Genomic DNA, 26,807 nt, shown 5'->3' on the forward strand with positions numbered 1-26,807 from the left:
TGGTTCATTAGTTTAGTTCATACAATTTTGAGAAATATTGAGGTTAAAAATTTAATAACATTGCTTTATTTTGTTGCATATAGTGAATTGTCTTTTAACCGTTGGAAAGGCCCCCTAATTGAACTGGTGCTTAGTATGCGCAGTTTGTCTGCACGAGGTCTCTGGTTCTATTCCTAATGGAAAAACATTGAATGTTTTAAGGTGGTTGGTATTCTGCTTACATTCTACATCCAAGTCTCACATTCTCGGTGTGGTAAAATGGTGCTAAATTTCAAAGTACACTAATCCATTCAGTTAAATTGATTTACTGTGAATTTAAATTTTACAATGACTCTTGTTAGTTTTTTTTAGGGCTATTATAATTTTATTTATTATGATCCTTCTATAACAAGATGATGTGGCAGGTTTAAGCTCGTGGCTGTAAGGCTGGTGTACACTGCTTCTGCACTAAGTTCGATTCCCGTTGGGAGCACATGTGATGTGGATCCCATGTTATAATTTAGATCCATGTCACATATAGCTTCTGTGTTTGAAAGGAAAGCTAAGCTAAAATCCAAGTTATCTGAACGGATGTGAATTGACATTATATATCGGTGTACAGAAAACATTAGAGATAATAACTTTTCACACCAATTTTGTTCATTAGACTATTTTGTGCAGTTTTTACTTTTCCAAATATACATTTCGAAGGAGAGAAGAAAATGCTTCGTGAATATATTAGTTAGATTAACGAGTCCTATAAGTATCTCATTAAATCTCCATTGATACGTTGGTAATTTCAGGTTCGTTATATTCCTTATTAATTTGCTGGCTTAAGATTACTTTATTTATGCTATTTCAACTGTTATCTCGGTACTTTAGCTTCTTGCTGGCATCTGAACACATATTTTCGTCTCTCTCTTAATTTCGTACTTCATCTTGGATTTTTCAGTCCAAATATCATATTCACAGCATTTTCTCAGAGGACCGTATACCGCAAGCCTCCTTATTTACAACGTGTTTCAGATAAAATGACCAGTGCTTATTAATCATAAGTGAAGGTAAAATTATAAAACGTAAAGAAAGTTAGCAAATAGCAAGGTCAACTCTGAAGTTATTCCGCGCACCTAATGATTTTTTCTGTATATCTACATCATTAGTTTACTTAAAACTCTCATTAGTTTCACAGAAATGCTTTTTTGGTTGACAAAGATCAACTTCACGTTCTTCACCTACAAATGAGTTTTAATATCCTCAACTTCATATCGTTAGTGTACGTTATTTTCGTTGAAATTATCGTTAATTTTGCAAAACCATAGGTTTTATTCCAGAAATATTTTCTGCTAAGCGTGGAGTTAGCCCACCCGTAAGTAATTTTCACATCATATTGTTAGTTTTTTGTTCCTTCGTAAAATTTCCATGCTTAAAAATTTCCATGCTTTATCTTCAGATATTGTAACTAACTCTTATTATGTGAAAGTTAGTGTTCACTTTTGCATGTATTTAAACGCAGTGTAAAAACTTTGTCCCTTTTTCTCATAAAATTAGTGATTGTACTTGAATCTTGTGGTCTGAACGTCCCATTTGTGAAAATTCTTTAAGAGCAGCCTAATTTCACACTTGAGGGGAAACTTCATACTTCAGCAAAAGGTCTGTTATTGGGAAACAAACCATTGTCTTTGCGAAATTAACGTACACAAAAGATTTCAGTTGAAAATTGTAAGATTTGATAATTGGCTAATTTCACACTTGACAAGCATCTTTATTCCACGAATAACAAGTGAATATTTTTGGAACTGACGGTACTTTAGGGTAAACTAATGTAACCTCACAGTGAACTAATGATACGAATGTTAAAATTATGAAAATTGTGTACGGGAGTGCTAACTTCACATTTGGCGCTAAAGTTTTTTCTACAATAATAAGTGTATTCGTGCGAAATCAATGATAGTTTTAGCAAAACTTAGGTAAAGTGACATTAAAATGAATAGATAAATCGAAGAGTGTTGCAATTTGGTTGTAGGTGGAAAACTGTTAAGTTGGTCTGCCCATTTATTTTTCCAAAGTTAAATGTACTTTTAGCAAAACAAACGATAAAGTAATAATATGATGTGGAAAGTTACAAGATTTGTCTACGGGCTCCCTAACCTCACAATTGGCTGGAAGCATGATTTCTTCGATAATCGAACGATAATTCTTGCAAACCTAATGCAAATTAATGATAAGCTAGAAATTTGACGTGAAAATTTACGAAAATTTTGTTTGTGCGGGTTAACTTCACCCTTGGCGGTAAACTTTATTGCTTGCATAAAACATATATTTTTGGGAATTTAACAGCAGTTTCGACGAAAAGAAGTATAAACTGACAATAATGTTTCAGCAAAACTAACCTAAACTAACCATTAATTGACAATATAAGTGGAAGAAGGTTAAAATTTGTTTTAAAATGTCGAAACGTGAACTTATCCTAGCCATTTTCTTTTCCAATAAGAAATGTATTTATGCGAACCTTATAACTAACGTCTTAGTGAATCTAACGATGAGCTAATGATGCAGATATAAAAATCATATATTTTTTAGAAGGCCGGACAACTTCACAGATGTCTAATGGAACGTACTGTTCACTACACAGTGCTCTAGGAAATAACCCGAAAATTTATATGTGTAAATTATAGGATTTGGCTCAATTTGTAGAAACAATGAAAAAAAAGTAGCGAAATTTATGTGGGGCATCATCTAAAAGATGTCGACCATGGAATTTCCTCCAAGTTATTACACAGCTCTTCTCTGTATGAGGTTATCTTGATGGAAATACTGCTACTGACATTTCAAAGCCACAAAGAGCACGGAAATTGTTCGACGTTTCTATACATTATTTCATGCACCGCAACAGCGACTAGTCAGCATTCCCAGAATATTTCGATTTTTTGTATTGGATTTGACTTCAATTAATTATAAAGCACCTTTTCAATGTTCCCATTCGAGAGTGATTTGAAAATATTATTATCATGGGAATCGTCGGACCAAACAAAATGAACACTATATACTGTGTTTGACACCTGTGAGAAAATAGAATGGCAGCTAGTCATAATTGAAATCTGCAAACTGAATCTGGATTTCCATTTTATATTTTCGTAGTCAAATTGCGTAGGAACATTCGTAGAACTTTATGAGATAAGGTATCCGGGACAAGTGTAATGTAGAAATTGGTGCGCTGGACGCAAACTTACCCAACATGGAAGAGTTTGGCATGTTCATGGAGCTTGACTAATGTTGATAAAATTATAACAAATACATATTTCATAAATGATTTTCCTCACGAACAACCCTTAAAAAAAAAAGAAAAAAAAGCAGTAATCATACGATAAAGTCTGATGGAAGTAAAACAGTTGACGTCTTCTAACATTTTCCTAACTCATGTTTTGTTTCATCCTTTTGCATCCAGTTTTTTATGATCTATAAACACTAAATGTTTTATTGTACATATCCATATGTGTAGCATAACTACTGTAAAAGTGATAAAAGTCAAACTGTAAATTTGCGTGTATGCTATATTTTAACTATCTAACTGCCGAATCCAGTTTTTTTGAAATGATATATAACATGTCTCACAATAAAATGACAGGATAACAATTTGCATCTTAGAGCAAATACCAAGCAAGGTGATTAATTGGAAGTGTTATTGAATTTATTTAAATATGAATGACACTTAAATATTGTTTGACTCTGCAAATGGAAAAAAAAAATTGAAAAGCTAATTTGAGATTTTCACCGCTATTTATTACAACAAATTATTAAGTGCGCAAATAGATTATTAAGTACCATTTTGTTACTGCAAATTAATTGTGTAGCTTTCGCACAACGAATTTACAAACCGGTCACAAACTATGTGGTCAGAATTCAAGCACGTAATTTTAGATTTTTTGATGATCATGTACTTTGAGATCAATTTCATACAAAACAATATATATTATCATGTGCAAGGGTCAAATTTCTTTCCCATAGTTTTCTCTCATCTGTCTTCAGTTAGTAGCCTCTCCGTGTTTTCAGTAGCGTGTCTAACATTAGTAACAGCAGTGCTTTTAGGATTTTTATATTAGATGAAGAATCTGTGGTATTACCCTATGACTTGTTGATTGCAGTGAAAAGGAAAACTGATTTGAACTTCCCACCTCCGTTTTTCCCAATCATATTAGTGTATTTTTCGTTTTTAGTTCTTACCGATGGCTATGAGTCTTCTATGAATAAAAATAGAGGTGACCCGTTTTACTTTCTAGGTTTTCTACTCCCAATGAACTTTGAATATTTTTTTATGTGTTGCCCAAGTTTACGTGGCATAAGCTAAATACCACAATATGAGAAACATAATATGAATGACAAATAATACATAATGAAAATATTTAATGTATGGAATGCTAAATGTATTTCAAGAACGATTTTTCAATTGCAGTCTATCATGTATTTAAGTGATATGGTGTCAATGTATTTAATATGGGAGGTGCAATTAGTACACTTCGGGATCTTCGTACTTCTTGCTGAGGTGATAACACTGACCCTGTTCCGCGAATTCGACTGACTAGTACTTGAAAGAAGGCGTGAGATGATACTCCTATTTGGAAAGCGTTTTCCAAACAGACACCTTTCTTCACGGCTATTGCCACGTGCCTCCCATAAATAAAGTGCATGTCTGCTAGCTTATGGGTCATATACGGGGCTATCTGTGTAATAGGGAGCTAGAAGTGCAAATTATCTTCTTTCACATTCGCATACTTCACAAAATGACCGTATCACTTTAAAGAACAGCACACACCGATTGATGCGATACTTGACTTGCCCAAATACAGCATGTCCACAGATTTCAATACAACATAATAGTACTCTTAAAATACCTATGAACATTTACAGCAAACTGATGATCTTATCACAGCATCTGAAACACTGCTAGGGTTACTGCTGGAGGGAACCAAGGCTTCTGGCTCCTCTCGCGGGCACAGCAGTAATGAAGGTCAAACGTCGACTACAAGAGCCTTGCCTGCGGAGCACTTACCAAACCTCTTTCTTTTACGTCACAGTGATCTCTCGGTGTTGCTCCCCACGCCTTTTTGTTTTGTGAAATAGACAACGTGATGTCACGTGGCAGGCACTGTGTTTGCTTAGGTAATTGTAGCATTTAATTTGTTTCTTGTGTGGGAAAATGTTAGATGTCGAGTGTAAATACACGTTGTCGCAATTATCTATTTTTGTGATTGTTTCTCCCTCTTACTAGTAGAGTCATGTACACGACGTATGTTCTCTCGTATGTCCCACGACAAGTTTCGTTCTTTCCTCGCATGTATAAAAGGTATACGAAAGTGCTAAGCGTTTCGATTTTTTTTTTTTGTGATCATGAGTGCTGTTGCGATGTGTTGTAATTAACGCATTTCTGCTTGTCACGGTCCGTAATGCTTCGTTCGATACTCTTTTGATACTTTGTTCTTGCAGGAAATCCCCATTTCCTTTGAGAATTCCTTTGCCCATGTGCGCGATGAACTTTTCATAATGACTTTCGGATGGAGTACACACGACTCCTGTACGATTCCCTTGGAACTATCTTTGTACCTGTGATGGCATGTGTCCCAGTGAGGTGTAACGTTCAATTTGTCACATTTTGAAGCGGCTCCTATCTCGGGAACGAAGCCTCAGTCTTACACTTGCACAATTTTTTTGCTTGTTTTGTTGTGAGGAATCTCCTCTCAATAGTTGTAAACGACCTTTAGAAACACCATGTATATATATATTATATATATATATATAAGAGCGGATGCTCTGACCATGCGTCACCGGCTGAAATATTCGCCTTATGGGCGGACAGATTTTCATATACCTTAGCGACAACACGGTGAATGTTTTATTTCAGTATACAGAGATGTGTCAAATTACAAGGGAAGATAGGTAACAAACAAATCACAATTTTCACATTCCATTTTGTATTGCAGATTTGAAATTATGGTGAAATAAGTTAATAAATAGAATGAAATACTGTGCTCACTGATGATGAAAGAGTGAAATAAAATATTTTAGCCTTACGTTCCACAGATATCCTTTGGAGGGTAAGGGAGACGATAATGTCAGCGAATGAAATGATGGAATGAAAGTAATGGTAGTAAAAGAAAGAGAACCAACGCAATGACAGTTATCTTTCAGAAGACCCACTTGAGCATGCTGCGATCGAACCAGAGGTTAGCGTGTTACCGCTAAATCACCACAACCCTTAATGATGACGAGTGAACACCTGAAAATGTTAGTGATGCATATCGGAGACTACTTTCATTTTCATTTTATACACAGATTAAACGCTTTATATGTTGTTGTTCTATGTCAACTACATGTTTGTTTGTCAACTAGTTGTGTTAGAATTTTACATATTTCCAGTAGAGTTCCTGTGACAGTTTTTAAATAATTTTAAATAAACTGAAATTTTTTGTTTAATATTTTCAAATTTTTGTTTAACGTTTTGTTCCTATACGAAATCGAATCTGTACCTCGTAGTATATTAAATATTATTTACATACGTATTATTTATAATGTATTGTCTTTTTCCTACTAGATACATATGAAACTGATCTTTTTACATATATTTCCGTAGTATAATCGCAATTTAATGAAGGAAAGTAATATAATCATAACCCATTTTTAATATCAGACATCTTTATTCGGTATAGTACATACAATTTTTGTTTTCTTTCCTCCGATTCACGTTAGATTATCTTATCTATTTCCTTCCCGCTTCTCTCCTAATCAATATATGAACTTATGATTCCCCCCTAAATGATAGCTTTTTGGAGACACCTAGGAGTAAAGCAAAATTGGTGTAATCGAACGGGAATAAGGTCTTACTTTTGTCGTTCAACTCGACTTTTTTTAGTAAAGGTATTACAATGTGCTTATGAGTTACAGAAAATGTTTAAAAATTTGTTGCGAGAGATCTCACAATACGTTTTGTTTGTATCATGCACGTATACTAAAGCAAGATACTCTTCAGAGAAGGCGGCCTTTCTGAACCGAGAAGCTGAACCATGTAATGAAAGTACTATGGTTCAGACAATGACAAAACTCAAACTAGGCGATGCTCATGGCAAGGGGATACAGACTGTAGTTTTTAGTAGTTCTATGAAATAATTTAAAAGGTTAATAATTTAGTTGATGTTTGTATTTCTAGGTAGCGCATTGAATATTCTAAACTTTATTCGAATAACAATTTTAAAATTATGAATGATTTATTTACAATAAAGCTAAATGGATAAACTTGAAAGAAAGATTAACCGAATGTTTCTTTTATGAGAGAAAACAATAGTGTGGGGTCACAACCAAAGAAGCAAATTTTGAATCAATGTCGAATAAAGGATATCGTGATTGTGTACCATTAATATACCAGTGGATATGAAGCAGGAAAGTTAGCCTTAAGAAGAAGAAGGAAATTCATGCGGTGTTCTAGAAACGTAAAATAATGTTCTAGGTATTCCATTTTTAATGCTACATAAATAAATGAAAGGTTAAGAATATCACTACATTCTTTTTCACATTATCTTCACGTGGTAATTCGTTCCCTAGTTATGGAGTTTATAATATACGTACTTTCCTCTCATTTCTGACTGACTGCACATCTGTAACGTTGCATTGCTACACTTAGTGATGTACATTTCTCCAAACTATAATTGCATGCCCGAATTTTTCAAAGTCCCTTAAAATCGCAAGTTTTGCAACAGCACAGTCGACATAATGGTAGGGGAAGTCAAAGGAAAAAAATAACGAAACTTCCGAACACAGCTCACAGTTTGCTGTTCGAAATACTCAGTTCTCTTTTTATAACTTAATGTAATGATACATTTAGAACATCACAGTACTTGGCAAATGCAGAAAACTTTGTTGTAACTAAAGCACACACGCTTTTCGACAACAATATTCGTTGAAACAAGGGAGGAAGTGTTAAAGAATTCGTTCTCTATCCATAAAATGGGAATGAAACTTCATAGTTATTTCAATAACCACGCGTGCAAAGTTCTTGCTTTCGGTGCAGATTTAGAACTTTAGAACCTGGTTCGAATTCCACTCGATACTCTTACCTTTTTCATTTTGTATTTTTTGATTTATTTTTGCGATACACTTTTATAGTACAAGTATTATACGGAGGTGATGAACAACTTTCTAATTTATCCAAAAAAAAAAAAAGGTGTACAGATGTAAAACCTTTTCTATCTATATCCAAGTGTGATTCCTCCTTAGTGCAAATTACTTCATGCATCGATCCGTAAGATTTTCGTAAACCTGAAAATAAATCTGGAGTTCTAGTCTCCGGGAGATTACTATGAGCCCTAATATCTCCTCTATCACTACCAGAACGCAGTTCATATTATTATTATTATTATTATTATTATTATTATTATACGCGTCTTTAGCCTGGGGCACACGTGTCGATTCCCGGCGGGAGCTCATGTAATTCGGGGCTTAAATTAAGCTCTAGTAGGTTCACTTCTCATATAGCCTCGCTGCTGAAAGGTTCGCTAAATTCAAAATCAAATATATTATTATTATACGCGTCTTTGGTGTGAGAGACCCGTGTTCGATTCCTGGCGGGAGCTCATGTTGTTCGGGCCCTACGTTAATCTGTAGGTTTACTTCTCATATAGTCTCGCTGCTGAAAAAGGCCCTAAACTCAGTCAATTATTATTATTATTATTATTATTATTATTATTATTATTATTATTATTAAGTAAAGAATAGAAAAAAAAGATTTGAGGGAACTAAATTTGGTGACATATTTTATTTCCTCCCAGTTTGTCGTTATATCCAGGGCCGTAACTTGAGGGATCATCGGACAACTGGCCCCAAAGGAAGCTCCTCGCCGTTCGATGGGGGCCCAATTTAGGACAATTTTTTTACTCCATGTACGATACAAACATGATATTATAAATGACGCATTAAAGAAGTTCACTACATTAAATAAACAAAACAGCGCACAAAAGGTAAATAAAACAAAAATGATTCTAGTTTCCATTTCAGTAAAGAATTTCTACTATTAGCTGCCCTACCAATAATACGTATTAGTGTACGTATTAGCTTTGAAATCTGTCAATATTGTTCTGTTAATTTGTGTTGTACGAAACGGGCTCAGGAGCGAAATCAATGGCCCCGCAGACCTTGTCGTGCGGGATGGCCCACAGGCTCCGGGGTCCCATAAAGAGTAAGAGTAAGATGGGACCCAAGAATTAGAAAAACAACCTTTCTGTGGGGCCCTGATACGTGTATTAATGCTAGCACTCCCCCCTCCCCAGAAAACTAAGTTACGGCGCTGATTAAACCTATGGACTGTATGTTATCTTGGTGTAGCAGAACCATATTGGATAGGTTTTCACGACGATCTCACATTTTTTCACTTAAAAGTCTTAATATCTCTAAATAGTATCACCCTTTGCTAGAGTCTATCTCAGAAGAATGACCTCAGTTTCATGAAACATTGGCCATCATCTTAACCCGAACAATCTCTCATGAGTATTTTACGAGAGGAGATGAGGTGTGTTCTCTACTGTCTTCAAATCGGTCTATTTCAGATTCAAAGTAGTAGTGTTGTCAACGGTCAGAGCAAATCGGCTCCCGCTCAGTCACCACCGAGCCGAACTGAGAAGTGAGTCGAGCCAATAGTTCATCCATGCATGCCAGCTCGAGCCGATGGTTCATTCCAACTGAGTCGGCTGGAGGAACCGAACCGAGCTGATGGCTCACCCCAACCGAGCAGGCTCGAGCCGATGGCTCACCTGAGCCCAGCTGAGCCCAGCCGAACTTAGCCGCTGGCTCACCTCAATCGACCCGGTTCTAGCCAATGTCTCACCTGAGCCAAGCCGAACCGAGCCAATGGCTCAACCCAATCGACCCGACTTTAGTTTGTTGGCTCAGTTGAACCGAGTCGGAGTTCAAGTTGAGCCGTGGGCTCAAGGCTCGAGCCGAGCTGATTGACACCACTTTCCAACTCGATAAAGCTTTTCCATAGCTATTGTGAAGAATTTATCGATTTAGGCAATGTTTAGTAGTTTTCATCGGCTCAGATGAGTAGGACCATGGTTTTCTCGCCCATTCTTTGGTTATGACCCGAGTACTCTAAATCATATCCTTAACTTTAAGAGTTTTCTGAGCATACAGAAAACCAACTGATAAAGGTGATAAATGTCCTTCTATCGCTTGTTGAAATTGGTGAAAGCAAAGTCGCCTAGAATAGACCTGAGAAGCACACGTAGAAGGCAAGTATATAGTATGTTCATCATTTGCCAATATTATTTTAGTATGAGCAGTGATCGGAAAGCTACTTTTCAAAAGTGGCTGCTTTGCAGCTACAAGATAAAAATTGTAGCTCACTACAAGCATTAGGTTGTTTTTCAGGTATGTATTTACTACTTAAACCCTTGTCACAAATACAGTTTACTTGGCATCATTCATCATAATATATGTCATGGCATCTACATGCGTAACTGAACTTAAAAGTTTGGTTAAAATATTACGTAAAAACTTTGTCAATTTGCATTTCACAGTAAAGTATGCATTTTTTTCTGTTCTTTTTAAAGTATATATATATTACCCCTTTCCCCAAAAAATGTATATGCTTTCGCTGCTAGAATGGCATGTAGGTCTATTTTAAGAGTAATTACTATCCTTTTGACCGATCGTCACTGCGCAAATTATTTCAGAAAACTTTCGTGTAATATTGTTGCAAAATAATGGGAGACAGAAATCAAAAAACATTCCTATTTTCTCCCAATCATCATATAAAAATTTATTAAAATTGTGGGGAAATGTTGGGAGTTATAAAATAGTTTTTCGTCCTGGGAAAGATCTATTTGTAGCTTTAGTGCAAAGTGCACTACACACTATAAAAATATGTAGCTCAGCTAAAGCTACAAGCTACAGGTTTAGATTTGTAGCTAGCTATTGTAGCTTCGCTACAACTAACCCACTACTTCCGTACCGACTATGAGTTATATTAGTAACAACTATCATCTAGTATAACTTGTGCCATGTACTGTATATATATATATAAAAAAAACTTGATGACAAATATAACGCGATACATTTTAAAAGTAACTTAACCAACAGATTGAACTCTAGACGAGATATTTCACGTTTCTGTCAAATTATATTTCTATATCATCATTTTGCTTTTAATGTGCCTATATTAGGCCTATTCAAAATTACCCTATATTTAAAAGTTCGAACTACCTTTTAGAAAATTCATTTCCGATAATTCATGAATCTTCACGCTTACGATGTGAAGCATGAGAGAACATCAACGTGTCGTTGTTGCCAAATTGATACTCATTAAACACTTTTATTGATATTTTCAACAGAACAGCAAAGTGCATTAACAATAAAGAAAATGTGTGTTAATTGCCAGTTGAATATCTTTTTTCCAATGAAAATCAAATACTGGTGCTGTATGGGTGCGAAACATGGTGTTGTAAACAAAACCTCTGAAGTTTTATTTTCAATAATAAAAAAACATGGTTGTTTTCAGTGTTTGTTTTTTAAATGACTAATCAAACTCATAGCCCTACTCACCTGAACCGATAAAAACTATTGAACATTGCGTAAATCCAATAATTCTTCAAGATAGCTATACAAGAAATTTATCGAGTTGGAAATTTACACCTGACTTTCCAAGAACTCTGTTTGGGAACAGTCCTCTTCACAGCCGAACCAAGTATTTCTTTAAGGAGAGATCAGATACAAAAAAACTCACTATGTCACATACAGTCTCTTCCATAAAAGCGACAACCGATCTCACCTCTGCTGACCAAACTTGGTCCGTTTGAATGCGTTGAATGAAACGTGCTGACTCAAATTGTGCAATTAGTTTAAATTGGTTGGCTCGCGGCTTGTTCACCACAGAGCTGAGCTCAGAAAGACCGCTCATATATCACGTCTACCGAGCCGATTCGAGAGGATGGTTCATCTGAGGCGAGTCCAACAGAGCGGATGGGTCATCGCAACCTAACCGGCTCTGTGGTGCGCATTACCGAGTTTTTATTGGGTACCTCTACTAGAAGGATATCACCTCAAAATCCATCGAAATGTGTGTCAATTTTTGAGGATCCGTGACACTTCTAATGGTACTGTGAGAATTTGAGTTGCAGATTTTAAGAGGTCGAATGTTCATTGTTAATGAATTTCGCTGCAGTGCACCTTCACTAATACTGACGCATAAAACATTGAAGTTATCCATAACGGTATTGCAAAATCAAAACATTTGGTGTGCTATAGAAGTTATAGGCATTTTGCATCAGAAGTTACATCATCTGATAAAGTCTTGAAGATACAAATGTGTGGCAGAGCATGTGGAAAATATTCAATACGCAGTTTCCCAAATCTGAATGGTCAACACAGTAGGCAGTGAGTTCAGTATTTTATTCTCGGTGTACCTTTCCCCTCAAAATTGAAACATCGCCCTGCGCAGGATCTAAGATATACTAAATAGTATCCCACTATGGCCTCAACTTACTTTGTTTTCTCTTGAGACAAGTTTTCTATAGAAAAATGTGAAAGCAGTCTCACTTTTGAACACATCATTTATCTTTAGAAAGAGGATACAAACAGTTTTTTTTTATAAAAATAATATCGTAATTCAATATGTAGCTTACATCTACTACTTCGAACCTGAGACAAAACCGATTTGAAAACAGTAGAGAACACACCTCATTTCCTCGTAAAATACTACGTGAGAGTGTTCGGGGTAAGGTGATGGCCAATGTCTTATGAAACTGAGTGCATTCCTGTGAGATAGACTCTAGCAAGCGGTGATACTATTGAGAGCAATTACGACTTTTAAGTGGAAAATGTGAGATCGTCGTAAAAACCTATCTAAAATGGTTCTGATACACCAAGACAACAATAAAGTCCATACTTTGAAGAAATAAAATCCCACCAAATTTTGTTCCCTCAAAACATTTTTCTATACCCTTCTTATAATAATAATAATAATAATAATAATAGATTTTGAGTCTAGCGCCCTTTTGAGCAGTGACGCTATATGAGAAGTAAACCTACAACTTAATGTATGGCCCGAACCACAAGAACTCCTGCTGGGAATCGAACCCGGGTCTCCCACACCAAAGATGCATATAATAATAATTGATTTTGAGTTTAGCGAGTCTATATGAGAAGTGAACATACAGCTTAACGTAGGCCCCGAACCACATGTGCTCCGCCGTTAATCGAACCCAGGTCTTCTGTGCCAAAGACGTGTATACTAGTAATAATAATAATAATAATATGAATGACGTTCTGGTAGTGATGAAGAAGGTATTAATTCTGATACTGATTTTCTGAACACTAGATCTCTGAATTTATTTACAATTTAAGAAAATTCTATAGGTCCGTGCAAGAAGTTATTTGCACTAATGGGGACTCACATTGGGATATATAGAAAAGGTTATATGCCTGTACACCTTATTTTTGGATAAATGAGAAAGTTGTAAATTACCTCCGTGTAATACATATACTATAAAATGTACGGCAACAATGACTGAAAAATTTCAAAATAAAAAAATAAATGAATCGAATGGGATTCCAACCAGGTTAAAAGTATTGGATCAACACAGAAAATAGACTACTTAACAGGCATGGCTATCGCAACAACTAGTGAACGCTCTTTCAGTTGCATTGATAAATAATGAACTCCTTAACTACCCTTGTTTTTATGACGATCTTTATTTTTCGTTGAGAAGTGTGTGTGTGTTCTTTTTTTTAAAAAAAAAAAAGAAAAAAGTTTGCTGCATTAATGGTAAGCTACTGTTTTGTACTAGAAGTATCGTTTTTTGAAGTAACAAAAGAGGAACTGAGAATTTCAAACAACAAACTGTGAGCTGTGTTCATAAGTCTTGTTTCTTTTTTCATTCCCTCCCCTCCTCTCACTTAGAATGCGTTGCTGCTAAACTTACAATTGTAAGTGTCTTAGAAAATTTTCCTGGCGCATTTATAATTTGGGGAAGTGTACAATGGGTGGACAAATATATGGAAACAGCTGAAATATTGAACATTACGTTTTTAATAGTTAGAAGGTCCGTGCCTTCATTAATCTCTAGTGGATGAGGAATGAAGAAGTACAGGTCGTATATGGTTGTCGTTGTATCATTGTTCCACCAAAACAGCTGCAAGATTTTGTAGATATGACGTTCGCGGATATATGGGTCGCACCTTGTTCTCCACACTGACTACAAGGGCTCAATGATATTGAGGTCTACGATTGTGGAGGCCATGGCAAATGCTACACTTCAATTTAGTTCTCATCCAATCAGTCCCGAACGATGTGAGCCTTGTAAACAGGAAGTTTGTCATCTCGAAACACGGCATTACCATCTGAGGACAATGTTTGGACCATGGAATGTAGCTAGTTACTCAAAATAATTACGTAGTCCTTGGAAGTGATATGTCCATGCAAGGGGATAATGGGTTCAGCATAATACCGGGATACGGCTTCCCAATTTATTACTGAATTACCGCCATGCTTGACTCTTGTTAACAGTTTGTATCGTACGCTTGTGCTGGCGTTCTCCATACGTAAATTCAGCCTGCTGTTGGAAAGAAAGTAAAGGAAGAATCGTCCGACCAAATGACAGTCTTCGAGTGCTCCATTGTCCAGTTTTTATGGGCGTTGCAGAACTGCCCCGTATAGGATCATGGTCAACAGTCACCAGTGGTTTAGGAATTGCAGATTCGCCATAATTACCTTGCTTGTGGAGGTCTCCTCAGTGGTTCAACGCACACCATAGCAGTCAACGTACCCAGGGAAAACAAATCTACTTTTTAGTACAAACACACGATCCTACCACTTAAATCTTTGCACTAAGTACAAGCCCGCTCAAAACCGTACTTGTTAGTACGAACCCTCAATAGTGTAGAATCCAGAAGAACCTGAAACAGAAGGTACAGCAAAGATGGCAGAACAAGCAGATATCTTAATAATGGACGAGTTAAACATGGACCTGCCGGAGTGAAATGGTAGTCTGGAAGACATCCATCTGGAGGCAGAAAACCAGGATTGCACAGTAAAATAAGATACGAGCGGCACTCCAGGACTCAGCAGACGACCAGACTCCCCACACGCCGTGGGGGCCCAACCCGGAACCTCTCGGCCCAACTACAGGCTGAGCGGGGAAAGGGAAGAGTGTTTCAAAACGCTACGTAAGCTTGTATACAAAAAACATCTTGCGCAGCACTATGAGGCCGAACACAAAAATGAGATCCAACTTGGCAAGCCCCTAATAAGGCTTCACAAACCAGACTTGAATTTGGTTGAATACGGAAAAGTGCCAACCAATTTCGAAGAAAAGATCCAAAGCATACCAAAGAAAAGCTGAAGTGAAATAAAAAAAGCAAGTGATAAAATACTAGAAGCAACTAGGACCAAAACTAAAAGAAGAATGAGAGTTTGCCCTAGAAGAATGCAAATCCCGGACTACAAGAAACAAGAGACAGTCCAGTGCAGAACAAAGTAGCTCTAGATTTCCTCAAGAGAATGTGCCAACCCCCAAAAACGAAGAGCAGATAAACAAACAACAGAAGAGGACAAAAAATACACACGGAGGAAGAGAGAACACCCTACAAAGAAAGCCGAGGAGGGACTCAATAGAAGATGGAGAGTTCTTGAAGGACTTTGGAAAGTACAAAAATACAAAACCGCCGAAAATCAAAAGTCCTTTTTAGGACCACCAAAACGTGAGAAAAGTGTTAAATTGAATTAGTCAGACCCAAACAAAAGCCAAAGGTCCTTCTTAGGACCACCAAAATCTCAGGAAAGAGCTAAATTGAATATGCTAGACCCTAACCAAAACAAAAAGTCCTTCTTAGGACCAGCAGTATATCGAAAAAGAGTTAAACGAAATATGCCATAATCTAACACATCTGTGAAACTCACAAGCCAGCCCGACAAAAATAATGACCAAGTAAAAAGAGAGAACAAAAGCAGACACAGAAACAAAAAACATGAAAAGTTTAGAATCACTCATATACAATGTTTCCAATAAAACTAATACCCGACCAACTAGAAGTGCTAGAAAAAGGAGTATCCTTCTGCCCAACATAAACACAGTGGTTCTGAGAAAGGACCTGAAACAATTCACACAAAAACTAAACAAACTCTACCAGATATTAATAAGAAAAGAAAGAGAACACAAAAACAGACCATCTACTCCCCATCTTAAAACGAGATCGAACAAAGGTCCAGACATAACCATATCATAAACGTATCCTATAGCACGGCCAACAAGAGATGGTCTCTGACGTTTCTACCATATGCGGTGGGACATTGCAGCCCCTACTTTGATACCAGTGTTACCAACCACGATCACTCTGTCTTATACCATTAATTAAATTGCCACTACAGTTGCACCAAAAAAAGCCTTGACACGCGAGTAGTGGCAAAGTCACTGCGAGCTGTCAGAGACGTTCTCTTACTGGACACACTATACTAACCTCGTATACATTACAGATATAAAAAACTTATACCCAAGCATAAAAAGCAAAAGACGCGTGGAACTTGTATCACACTATTACTTTTCAAGATATGACTAGCTAAAAAAATGCGAGGGAGAAACACTGGGGCCACCAGCCCCTACTCTAATAAAGAGAGGAATGGAAATTCTGATGTATAATAACTACATTAAATTTGGTGACAAAATACTTTTCGAACGCAAGAGCACAGCCACAGAAGCCTCGGTGTATGTGGCCTATGCGAACATTTTGTTCACATGGAGCTAACACAGACAGAAACAGGCCCCACTAAACCTTTAAACGAATATAGATTTCTAGACGACATCATGAGAATCTTCCCAGTCACTAAGCAACAACTGGAAACATATTTAAAATTACAAAGAAACAAAGGTGTCTAGAATTCACCAGGGAAACAGACCAAACCCGATTAAACTTCCTGGATGTAACAATTGTGAAAAGACCATGCGGCCTTCTAGAGACAGGCATCTACTACAACCCCACAAACAACAATTCTTGAGAGCGAACTCAGTACACCCCATAACCCTGAAAAACTGACTAATAACAAGCCAAAGAGTACGACTAACAAGAATCATTGAAAACAAACGAAGAGTGAAAAGAAGATTAAAACTACTAGGCAGAACCTTTATAACAAGAGGCTACAAGAAAGCATTTGTCAGAACCAGGGTGGAGAACCTGCTAAAACAAGAAGACAAGTGAAAGAAATAACGAGTGGATGACAAACTAAATATTCCACTTTACCACCCAAATTATGTGAAAAAACTTCAAACCATTGTCAAAGAATTCTGGAAAAGAGTGAAAACGGAATACAAAAGAGAAGGCTGGTGGCAAAGGATGCATCAAGGACCCCCAACGATAGCATACAGGAGACACAAAAATCTCAAACAACACCTCACAAAAGCAACTTACGAAAAACTATGAAAAAAGAAAACACTAAGAAATAATTAACCACACAGGAAAAACACACACAAGAGAACAGAGGGAACTAGCATTTCAAAAGAGAGGAAACAAAAAAGGCGAAAAAAGAAAGAAGAAAGAGAAACACAATAGAGAAGACAGAAAGAGGAAGAAGAAAAGGAAAAGAGAAGGAGAAAGAGAAAAAAGAAAATGAAGAAGTAAAAACAGAAAAAAGAACAAAAAGAGAACCATAGGGAACAAAAACGCGAATAGAGAAAACAGAAACAAAAGAAAACTGTTAAATAGAAAATATAACAGCCATAAGATCTATTAGCAAACTGAAAACCACAAACTGGGATAAAACACATACATTTTAAGAGTAGACCTAAAAAGGAACGTACAACCAGAACCAAAAGAAATTAGGAATATATATATATATATATATATATATATATATATATATATATATATATATATATAAGAAGAGAGAAAAATATAGAAATGAAAATGGAAGAACAGAAAAGCAAGACGACAGGGACAAAAGTGACCAACCAAAAAGCGAAGGAAGAAGCACCGTCTGACAGAAACTAGAATAATTGTGACCCCAACCAAAAATCTCCCAAAGAAAGAAATACCATCAATAATAACAATAATATAACTATATAAATCGAAATGAAAAAATGAAGTAAAATTTTTGAATTTTACGTCCTACGATTTTGCTGGCTAGATTAAAGGAGACGAGACGGACTATATAAATCCGAAACAATAAAAAGAGACGAAGGATACTCAGGGTTTACAAACCGCCTCTCGTTTGGGCTCTATTGGCATATCCATATACGTCACACACGAACGCTGGAAAGAAAATAAGCTCCACTGACCAAAGGAAAATAACGCTAGCTGGAAACTGAGAAACCGGGCTCGATGCCCTACCTGCATTCTGATATATAGAGTTTTGCTGACTGTCTTCACGCTAAGAGAGTTTGTAGGCAGTGTATTCAGTTCAGCTGTGACTTTAGGGCCTTGGTGATGCTCTGCTTGGTCACAGTCATGCCAAATAAGCATTTGTCTTTGTCACTCAACACCTCTTGCGTTCACCCTGGTGCTTTGCTTACGGGGTTTCTCCGGAACACTCGTAGGCAGTGATGATTTCTTAGACAGTGCCTCTTGATACACCAAACATTTCCGATACTTTCGTCACGGAAGCCCCCACCATACGCTCATCCTCAATTTGTCTTCTTTGAAGCTGTCAGCTCAGACATGATTCACGATAACCTGTAGTGATCTGTCGCTAAAATGTAACTAGCCAAACTATTCGATCGGCCAGGTTGTATACCTCACAGGACGTGCCATGATCACAGCGATACGGACAACTCAGACACAATTCATGTCTGAAATGGCTACCCTGTCTTTACCAGCCGTTCCTTATTATTGCCCCTCCCCTGTATGTATATACTATATTCTTTTGCAAAAATGTTTTTGTTATTTGCGAATACTGTATGTAGTAGTTAGAAGACAAATATGCGTTACGAGAATCCAAATGATAACGATGGTAGTTTTCAGTTTCATATTATTAAATACTAGTGTTGTGTTTTGTGTGGCAGGTGCACAGTTTCTAATTTTAGAGGTTCAGCAAACACTACCTCCAAATTATCCACTTCTAAGAAGCAGTGATGATCTTATTTGTAACTAAGCCTTGTTCACCTATTTTAAATATGTACCATGCAAGTAATTGAATTTATTATGAGTTATTTTAATTTCCAATTTGTTTTCTGTTTGTCACATGTCCCATAAATTCATTCTTTCCAGGGAAGGAAATATATTTGCTTCACAAAACGAAATGTTTTCTCATCAAGATGAGAGGTCTTATACTTCCGAGGAATGTCACGAAGAATTTATGCGAAAATTATATTTGGGAAGACGCGTGTCAACATATGATAAACCGCACACATGTCAAGAATGTGGAAAGGGATTTAGTCAAAAATCGAATTTGGCAAGGCATATGGTAAGTCATAGAAATGAGAAAGCTCATACATGTCAGGTCTGTGGGAAAGCATTTACTTTGAAGGCAAATTTAAAACCACACATGTTGACACATACAGGTGAGAGACCTCATGTCTGCCATGTGTGTGGAAAGAGGTTTACTCTCAAAATAAATTTTAGAGACCATATGTTAATTCATACAGGAGACAAACCACATACGTGCCCAAGTTGTGGTAAAGGATTTAGTCAGAAATCAAATTTGGTAAGACACATGGTAATACATACGGATGACAAACCTCACGCCTGTCATATATGCGGAAAGGGTTTTTGTAGGAAATCAGACTTGGTAAGACACATGGTAACACATTCTGATGACAAACCTCATACATGTCAGTGGTGTGGAAAGGGATTCAACGGAAAATCTTATCTGAAAATTCACATGCTAATACATGCAGGTGACAAACCTCATGTCTGTCAGGTCTGTGGTAAAGGATTCAGCGTGAAGTCAAATTTGACAAGACACATGATGGGCCATTCAAATATAAAAACTCATATTTGTCAGGTATGCGGGAAGGGATGCTGTGGAACGTCAGATTTGGCTAAACACATGCTTGTACATTCGGATGAAAAACCCCATACATGTCAATGGTGTGGGAAGGGATTTAAAAATAAATTTTATCTTAAAACTCACGTTTTAATACATACAGGTGAGAAACCTCATAAGTGTGAAATATGTGGAAGGGGATTCAGTGTGAAGGCAAATCTGGGAAGGCATATGCTCAGACATAAAGATAAGAAGCCTGAAGTTCATGGAGATTGAGCTAATACATTAGGATCAGACCATATTTCTCAAGGAACATGTCGACATATGGATTAACATTTTCTTAAACTTAATCTAATAAAGTCAAGACCAAGTTTCATGAAACGTTGGAAGACAGAACAGACAGGCTTTATATGTGTCAAAAGAGTTGAAAATTATTGTCATAAAGGTAAATTTCAATACATTTTTGTCATCCATATATATATCATAGGAGCACGAGGTCTTAGTAAAAAATTGAGCACACGATGTTTAACCATAAATCCCAGAAAGTAAGAAGACAGAAACGTAAGGTGTAAATCAGATATAATCTACTTCCTCAAATTTCGTTTTTATGCTAAACGTGGAGAAAAGGTTTTGTAAGACACGGTGACTAAGAAAAGAAGGTTGAAATGACTGGTGTGCAGCAAATGATCAATAATAAATCTCTACTGGGCAATTATACAGTAAATCACATTTATTGTTGCATATTTGTCGGGAGGATAAGATAATGATCTCAATTATGAGGAACGCTATTCCTTGGATATCATGGAAGAGTACACGAAAGAATTAAAGACTAACCAATATCTCAGAGATATAATAACCTAATTGTTAAAGATGTGGATAGATATTTTACAAGAATGCCTAGGTTAAAACCTGCAAGATGCTAATACGCGTTTGAATTCTGTAGAGCAATTTAGTAAAACAAATTTAGCAAAAACATTACTATTTATGGATGCAGAGATGTGCGACCGTTTACTTGCGTGCAATGTCTGAAAGTTAAGCAGAATAATATTACAAAGTGGTGTCTTTAGACAGAAAGAAAACATCTGTGGTTTAAAATAAGACATAAGACAAGTCTAATATTTTGTATTTAGAAATATACATTAAAAATTACATTTTATTCAGTTTTGTAAGCGGTTTAGTCTAACACCAAAACGCTATGTTGTTGCAAGTGCGGGAGAAGTGTCGCAATAAACCAAGGAAAGCCCTAGTAAGCCGATAATAAGAATTGACTTTTCTGTTCTAGTTGTTAGCGGGTATGCTTTTCGTTCTGAAGTGGGAAAACTCAGAACGCATTATAGACAGATAAGCATGTTTGTACACGATACCGACAAAATCGGCGGAAGCCCCGAGAATGTCGGTCTTGGCGTACTTTGCACATGTTGCCGACAATATCTGTGGTAGCCCGGATAATATCGTTGCCGGTGATGAGCGAAGTAATCGACACACACAATATATTCTGCACTGTGTTTGTAAAAATCCTCTACATATATGAAAACAAATAAATGCAATAAAATTCGGGAAAATTATTTTTTAAAACAAGGACTACAAAAACTGTTCTGAAGAGGTGTGGAGGACGGTGCAAAACTTAGAAAAAGTATGTCTAAACATGTTTAGATTTAACAATGCCGTTTTAAATAGATTTGGTAAACATTTTCGTTTCGATGAGAATTGATTTTGCGGTACTTGGAAAGTATGTTAGTTTTATGTTTTGTTGAAACACTGTTGCATATCGTATGTATGTATATAATTTTGTTTTCCATTCAATGAACATTAATGTCATAGTAGATTAAATGATAAGATTCGAATTAGTTGTTTTCTTTTACATTGTTCCATACATACTTGTTGTTTCCCGGTTCTTTTTTGTCAATAAACTCAAAGTCTTTGGCAATGCTTGCATAACCTCGCCATGCTTTTTGCTTTTCAGTTTTGTCCTTGAAACAGTCTGTTGTCTTATCCCATATGCAAGGTCTACATTCCACAAGTTTAATAAGGGTTGAAACCATATGGAAAAATTCTTGCCATCTCTAAACTTGTAAACAAAACTAGAAAGGTAAAAATTCAATAATACACAGTCAGTGTAGCTTTTGAATCAGTCAGTGTAGCTAAACTGCAGAACTTTATCAGGTGGTCGATCCGTGTACAAAGGGGAGAGGGAAGACTTGGATACCATTCCTGCACTGTTCGCCTTTTCCCTTTTCGTCTTATGACCTCTAGCAACGGAATTTGCAAGTAAAATCTGTTATCACTTTCCATCTTGATGTAAGCCAGAACGGCTAATCTCGACGTGAACTTTCCCGTTTTGCTTTACGAACACTACGTTGGAAGGCTTGCAAATACATTCATAGATATAATTTGATTTTTTTATTCATTTAACAAAATAAGCACAGAACATCTGTATAAAATGCTATTTATTTTTCATATGTATAACTGAGGAACAGCATATAAGTATTCTATTAGAGAAATCTGTTTACTGCTCAGTCTACCTATCAAAGTACGCTGTGGAATGTTTGTCTCCACTTATATTTCTGGTGTCTTGGAACATGTCGTTCTCAAAGCATGACCATCGAAGCTTTATTTTCTTATTATTCCTGTCTCAGTAACTCAATTAGCCGATATATATTGAGATGAGGGTTTTATACAGGTAAAAACACGTACTTACAACTTTCGATTGTCGAACTCAGTACTGATCAGGAACTTTTACTCATCAGACTCAATATGAAACTACTTGAACAATGTAGAGATCTTTAAATGAGGCATCTAACCGGAAACCTGTTCCCTGATTAGCCTCTAAGAACCAATCATATTATAGAAAACGAAGTTACACAAACATTTCAAAATCCCTTTTCTCCCTCCTCTTTCTTTGCAAATGCATACAAATAATTTAATTACATGAATATAAACAATAATTCTTATACCTTTTCATTTTATCCCACTGACAACGGACTTCCCTGCCTGGCTACCTGGCAATCGCTAACATGATAAAGAAAGTATATATTTCTACGAAAACATTTTGTTTGTCATTTTAATTACATTTATATTTGTTAAAGCAAGGCTGCCACTATATGAAAATTATTGAAAAGCGAAACGGAAATTCCCGTCTTGCCTTACTATAACAAATCTTTAAGTACCAATTTTTAATTGACGTTCCTGGGATAAGAATCAAAAGGCAAAACGAGAAAAGGCGAGCAGGGAAGTAACGCTTGAATACATAACTTTGGTCTTTATTTTCAATTGCCATTCCATAAATTCTTTAAAATATGGGGGGTGGTTTTATAAGTGAGAGGAAAGAAGTGCGACTAGTGAAGCGTGGAGTCACATCCCTGTTGTTGAGATCACACTCAAGAAAATGCCAAACGAGTCACTTGTTCTTGGGAGCTTTGCAAACAGTGTTTGATTGTGCTGGTTTCGTTTTAAAAATAATAATAATTCAACTTTGACTTGTCAACAAATACGCTATTCAATCATTGCTTATTGACTGGGATTGGGAAGTGATCTGAGTAAGATGGGGACACTTGGGGGAAGTTTTTTTCCTACTGCGCATGCTCAAACCCTTGACGCTAATTGGCTGGTGCAGGTCACGTGACCCCGCTCCCTTGGCCACGCCCCTGCACGCTGATTGGCCGGCATCGGTCCACGCCCCCTTGACGCAGATTGGCTGGCCACGCCCCTTCACGCTGATTGGCCGGCCTTGGCCACGCTCTTTTATGACCTCCATTTTAGGAGTATCTAATGCGCTGATTGGCTGGTACCGGACCCCGCCAGCGCACATGCCACATAAGATTCGTTCTCTTTTATGAGCACTTTTTTTCAACATAGCAGAGAATGGAGACCAATTTTTGACCTACTGCGCATATGCGCAAAACTGTTCCGATTCCGCCGGAGCAGAACCGCCGTTCTCTTTATCAATGGCACCAGAACACACACACACACACAGCAGACCGCAGACTGTTCCAGTTTAGGAGCAGATTACGGCTATGCGCAGAAACATAAAATAAGACATAACACTCCCGTTCTCTTTTACGAGCACTTTATAGCAACATAATAGAGCAGAGAATAAAAAAATAACAACACACACACACTTGATTGCTTATGCGCAGTAAAATTAAATTTCCAATTAATTACACATTGAACGCATGCGCAGAAAAATTACAGTCACATAACAAACTGTTCCAGTTGCAGTGGCAGTTCCGGTTCAGGAGCCGATTACGCAAACTGTTCCGATTCCCCCGGAGCAGACTACGTGCAACAAGTAGGCCGTAAAAGAGTATGACCTATTATTCATCCCCTAAATAACATGGTATACACCCACGCTTGATTGCGTATGCCAAATCCAATTTAGTAGAAATAACACGCATGCGCAAAAACATTTACATTTCCGATTTGGATGAAACTCGGCATATGGGGGTTTCCGACCATATTGATTACGAATATCACACTTGCTTTTACCTGGGTCTTATAGTTTATGTGGGATGATATGAGATGGAGTTTCCAAATCTAGTAATTGGTCAACAGGTACTACAACTTCCAGAATAATGACCATCGAGGTCAAAGGTCAACATACTTAAAACACAATAACTCGAAAACGGATCCACATATTGAGATGCTGTTTCCAAATCTAGTAATTCGTCATCAGGTACTACAAGTTCCAAAATAATGACCATCGAGGTCAAAGGTCAACATACTTAAAACCTAATAACTCGAAAACGGATCCAGATATTGAGATGCTGTTTCCAAATCTAGTAATTGGTCATCAGGTACTAAAAGTTCCAAAATAATGACCATCGAGGTCAAAGGTCAACATACTTAAAACTTCATAACTCGTAAACGGCGCCACATATTGAGATAGTGTTTCCACATTTAGTAATTGGTCATCAACTGCTACAAGTTCTAAAATAATGACCATCGAGGTCAAAGATCAAAATAATTAAAACCTAATAACCCGGAAACTGAGCCAAATATTGAGATGCTAAATCCAAATCTAGTAATACGTCATCAACTACTACATATTCCAAAAGTACTGACTATCGAGGTAAAAGGTCAAATATTTAAGCTTCAATAACTTTAAACAAAGCCTGTGTGACCTATTCAGTTTTGTACCAAGCAGAGAGAAGTGAAGAATGAATAAATATGACTGGCTTACTTCGAGAAAGAAAACAACGATATACATTTTAACTAGCTGAGAATTTTAAATCATCTTGTACTATTTAAAAAACAAAAGGATAAATTTGAATGACCTATTCAATTTTGAACCAACGAGAAATGCCATTTTCTTTAGCTCAAAATTTTATATCATTTTGTACTACGCCAATAAACGGAGGAATAGAATATTTAGTTTTGTACCAACTAGAAGAAAGAAGTGAAGAATGAATAAAATTTAAGTGGATTATTTTCTTTTGTACCAACCGGAAAAGAGAAGAAGAGCTACTTTAACTAGCTCATTATGTACTGTTTACAGAAACGAAAATTGACTATTTTAACTAGCTCAGAATTTATGTAACAATAACTTCGATGTTCTACTTTTTATACCAACGAGAAAAAATAAACCATTTAAATATACGAAAGAATAAATTTAAGTGACCTATTCAATTTCGTACCAATGAGAAATGCCATTTTAACTGGCTCAGAATTTGAGTGGTCTAAAATGGCGAAGAAGGACTATTTTATATAATTTTACTACTCAAATAAGCAATGGAGTATTTAGTTTTGTACCACCGAGAAAAACAAAGAAATTGCACCATTTTGGATTATTCAAATAAACAAAGGACTTATAATCTGTGTCAACTCAAAATCAATTAAACGAAGTAATGCATTTGAGTGAGCTATTTAATTTTGTAACAACCAGAGGAAAACCGAAGCTGAGTATTTTATACCATTTTGTTTTATTTCAACAAACAAAGGAAAAAGCAAAAAAAGGACTATTTTAAACTAGGATAATAAACGGAGGCATAAATATATTTAATTTTGTAGCAACCAGAGAAAAACCGAAGAAGGCCCATTTTAACTAGTTCAATATTTCTTTACAATTTTGTACTACCCAAATTTTATTTTTGCACCAATCAGAAGAAAATCAAAGAAGGGCAATTTTATACTTTTTGTACCATTAAAAAACCGAGGATAACTTGAGTAGTCTAAGTTTTTGTACTCATTCGAAGAACCATTTTAAGTAGCTCAGCTTTTTCATACCTAATATTGCCATGCATATAAGGAAAGGAATAAATAAATATGGGTGTCCTAACCATTTATATCAGGCTTAGAGTTTTATACCTTTTTGTAATATTTGTACCAAACAGAAAAAAGCTACACAGATAAACAAAGGAATAAATTTGTAATAACAACAAAAAGCGAAGCTCAGCTTGATATACCATTTGAGTGACCTATTAAATTTTGTACCAACGAGACATCTCATTTCCAGGTCATGTTTTACTATTTGAACAAACGAAGGGGATAAATTTGAGAAAGCGAACATGGACTCAGAATTTTATATCATTTTTTAATACTCAAATTTGGATGGATTATTTAGTTTTGTACCAAGCAGAAAAAGGAAACAAAGGTATAAATTTGTACTGACCGGAAAATCGAAGAAGGATCAGCATTCTATATTTTTTGCAATTTAAAAACGGGTGTCCTATTTCCTTTTATACCAACGAGAAAAAAGCCGAGAAGGATCGTTTTATACCAAACCGAAAAAGCAAGGAAATACCTTTTAACTAACTAATAATTTTTGTGCTAACCAAAAAGCGAAGAAACACCATTTTAACTAGCTCAGCATGTTATAACTTTTTGTGCTATACATTTGTGTGGTCTACCCAATTTCTTGACCATGTTGTAATATTTAAAC

At 36.3% G+C, this 26,807-nt stretch overlaps 1 protein-coding gene across 4 annotated transcripts in view; it reads left to right on the forward strand.

Annotated features, from left to right (window-relative positions):
- Window positions 1–21,792, forward strand: part of LOC145660731 (uncharacterized) — a 38,228-nt gene extending 16,436 nt beyond the window's left edge. For all 4 annotated transcript variants that reach the window (XM_081726134.1, XM_081726132.1, XM_081726135.1 and 1 more), the window contains one exon: window positions 19,213–21,792. In XM_081726134.1, the coding sequence (XP_081582260.1) occupies window positions 19,213–20,206 (994 nt within the window). In that variant the 3' untranslated portion in view covers window positions 20,207–21,792. The remainder of the gene's footprint in view (window positions 1–19,212) is intronic.
- Window positions 21,793–26,807: the final 5,015 nt, after the last annotated feature.

The sequence above is a fragment of the Thermobia domestica genome, chromosome 9 (assembly GCF_964235325.1).
Source record: "Thermobia domestica chromosome 9, izTheDome1.hap1.1, whole genome shotgun sequence".
NCBI classification, from domain to species: Eukaryota; Metazoa; Arthropoda; class Insecta; order Zygentoma; family Lepismatidae; genus Thermobia; species Thermobia domestica.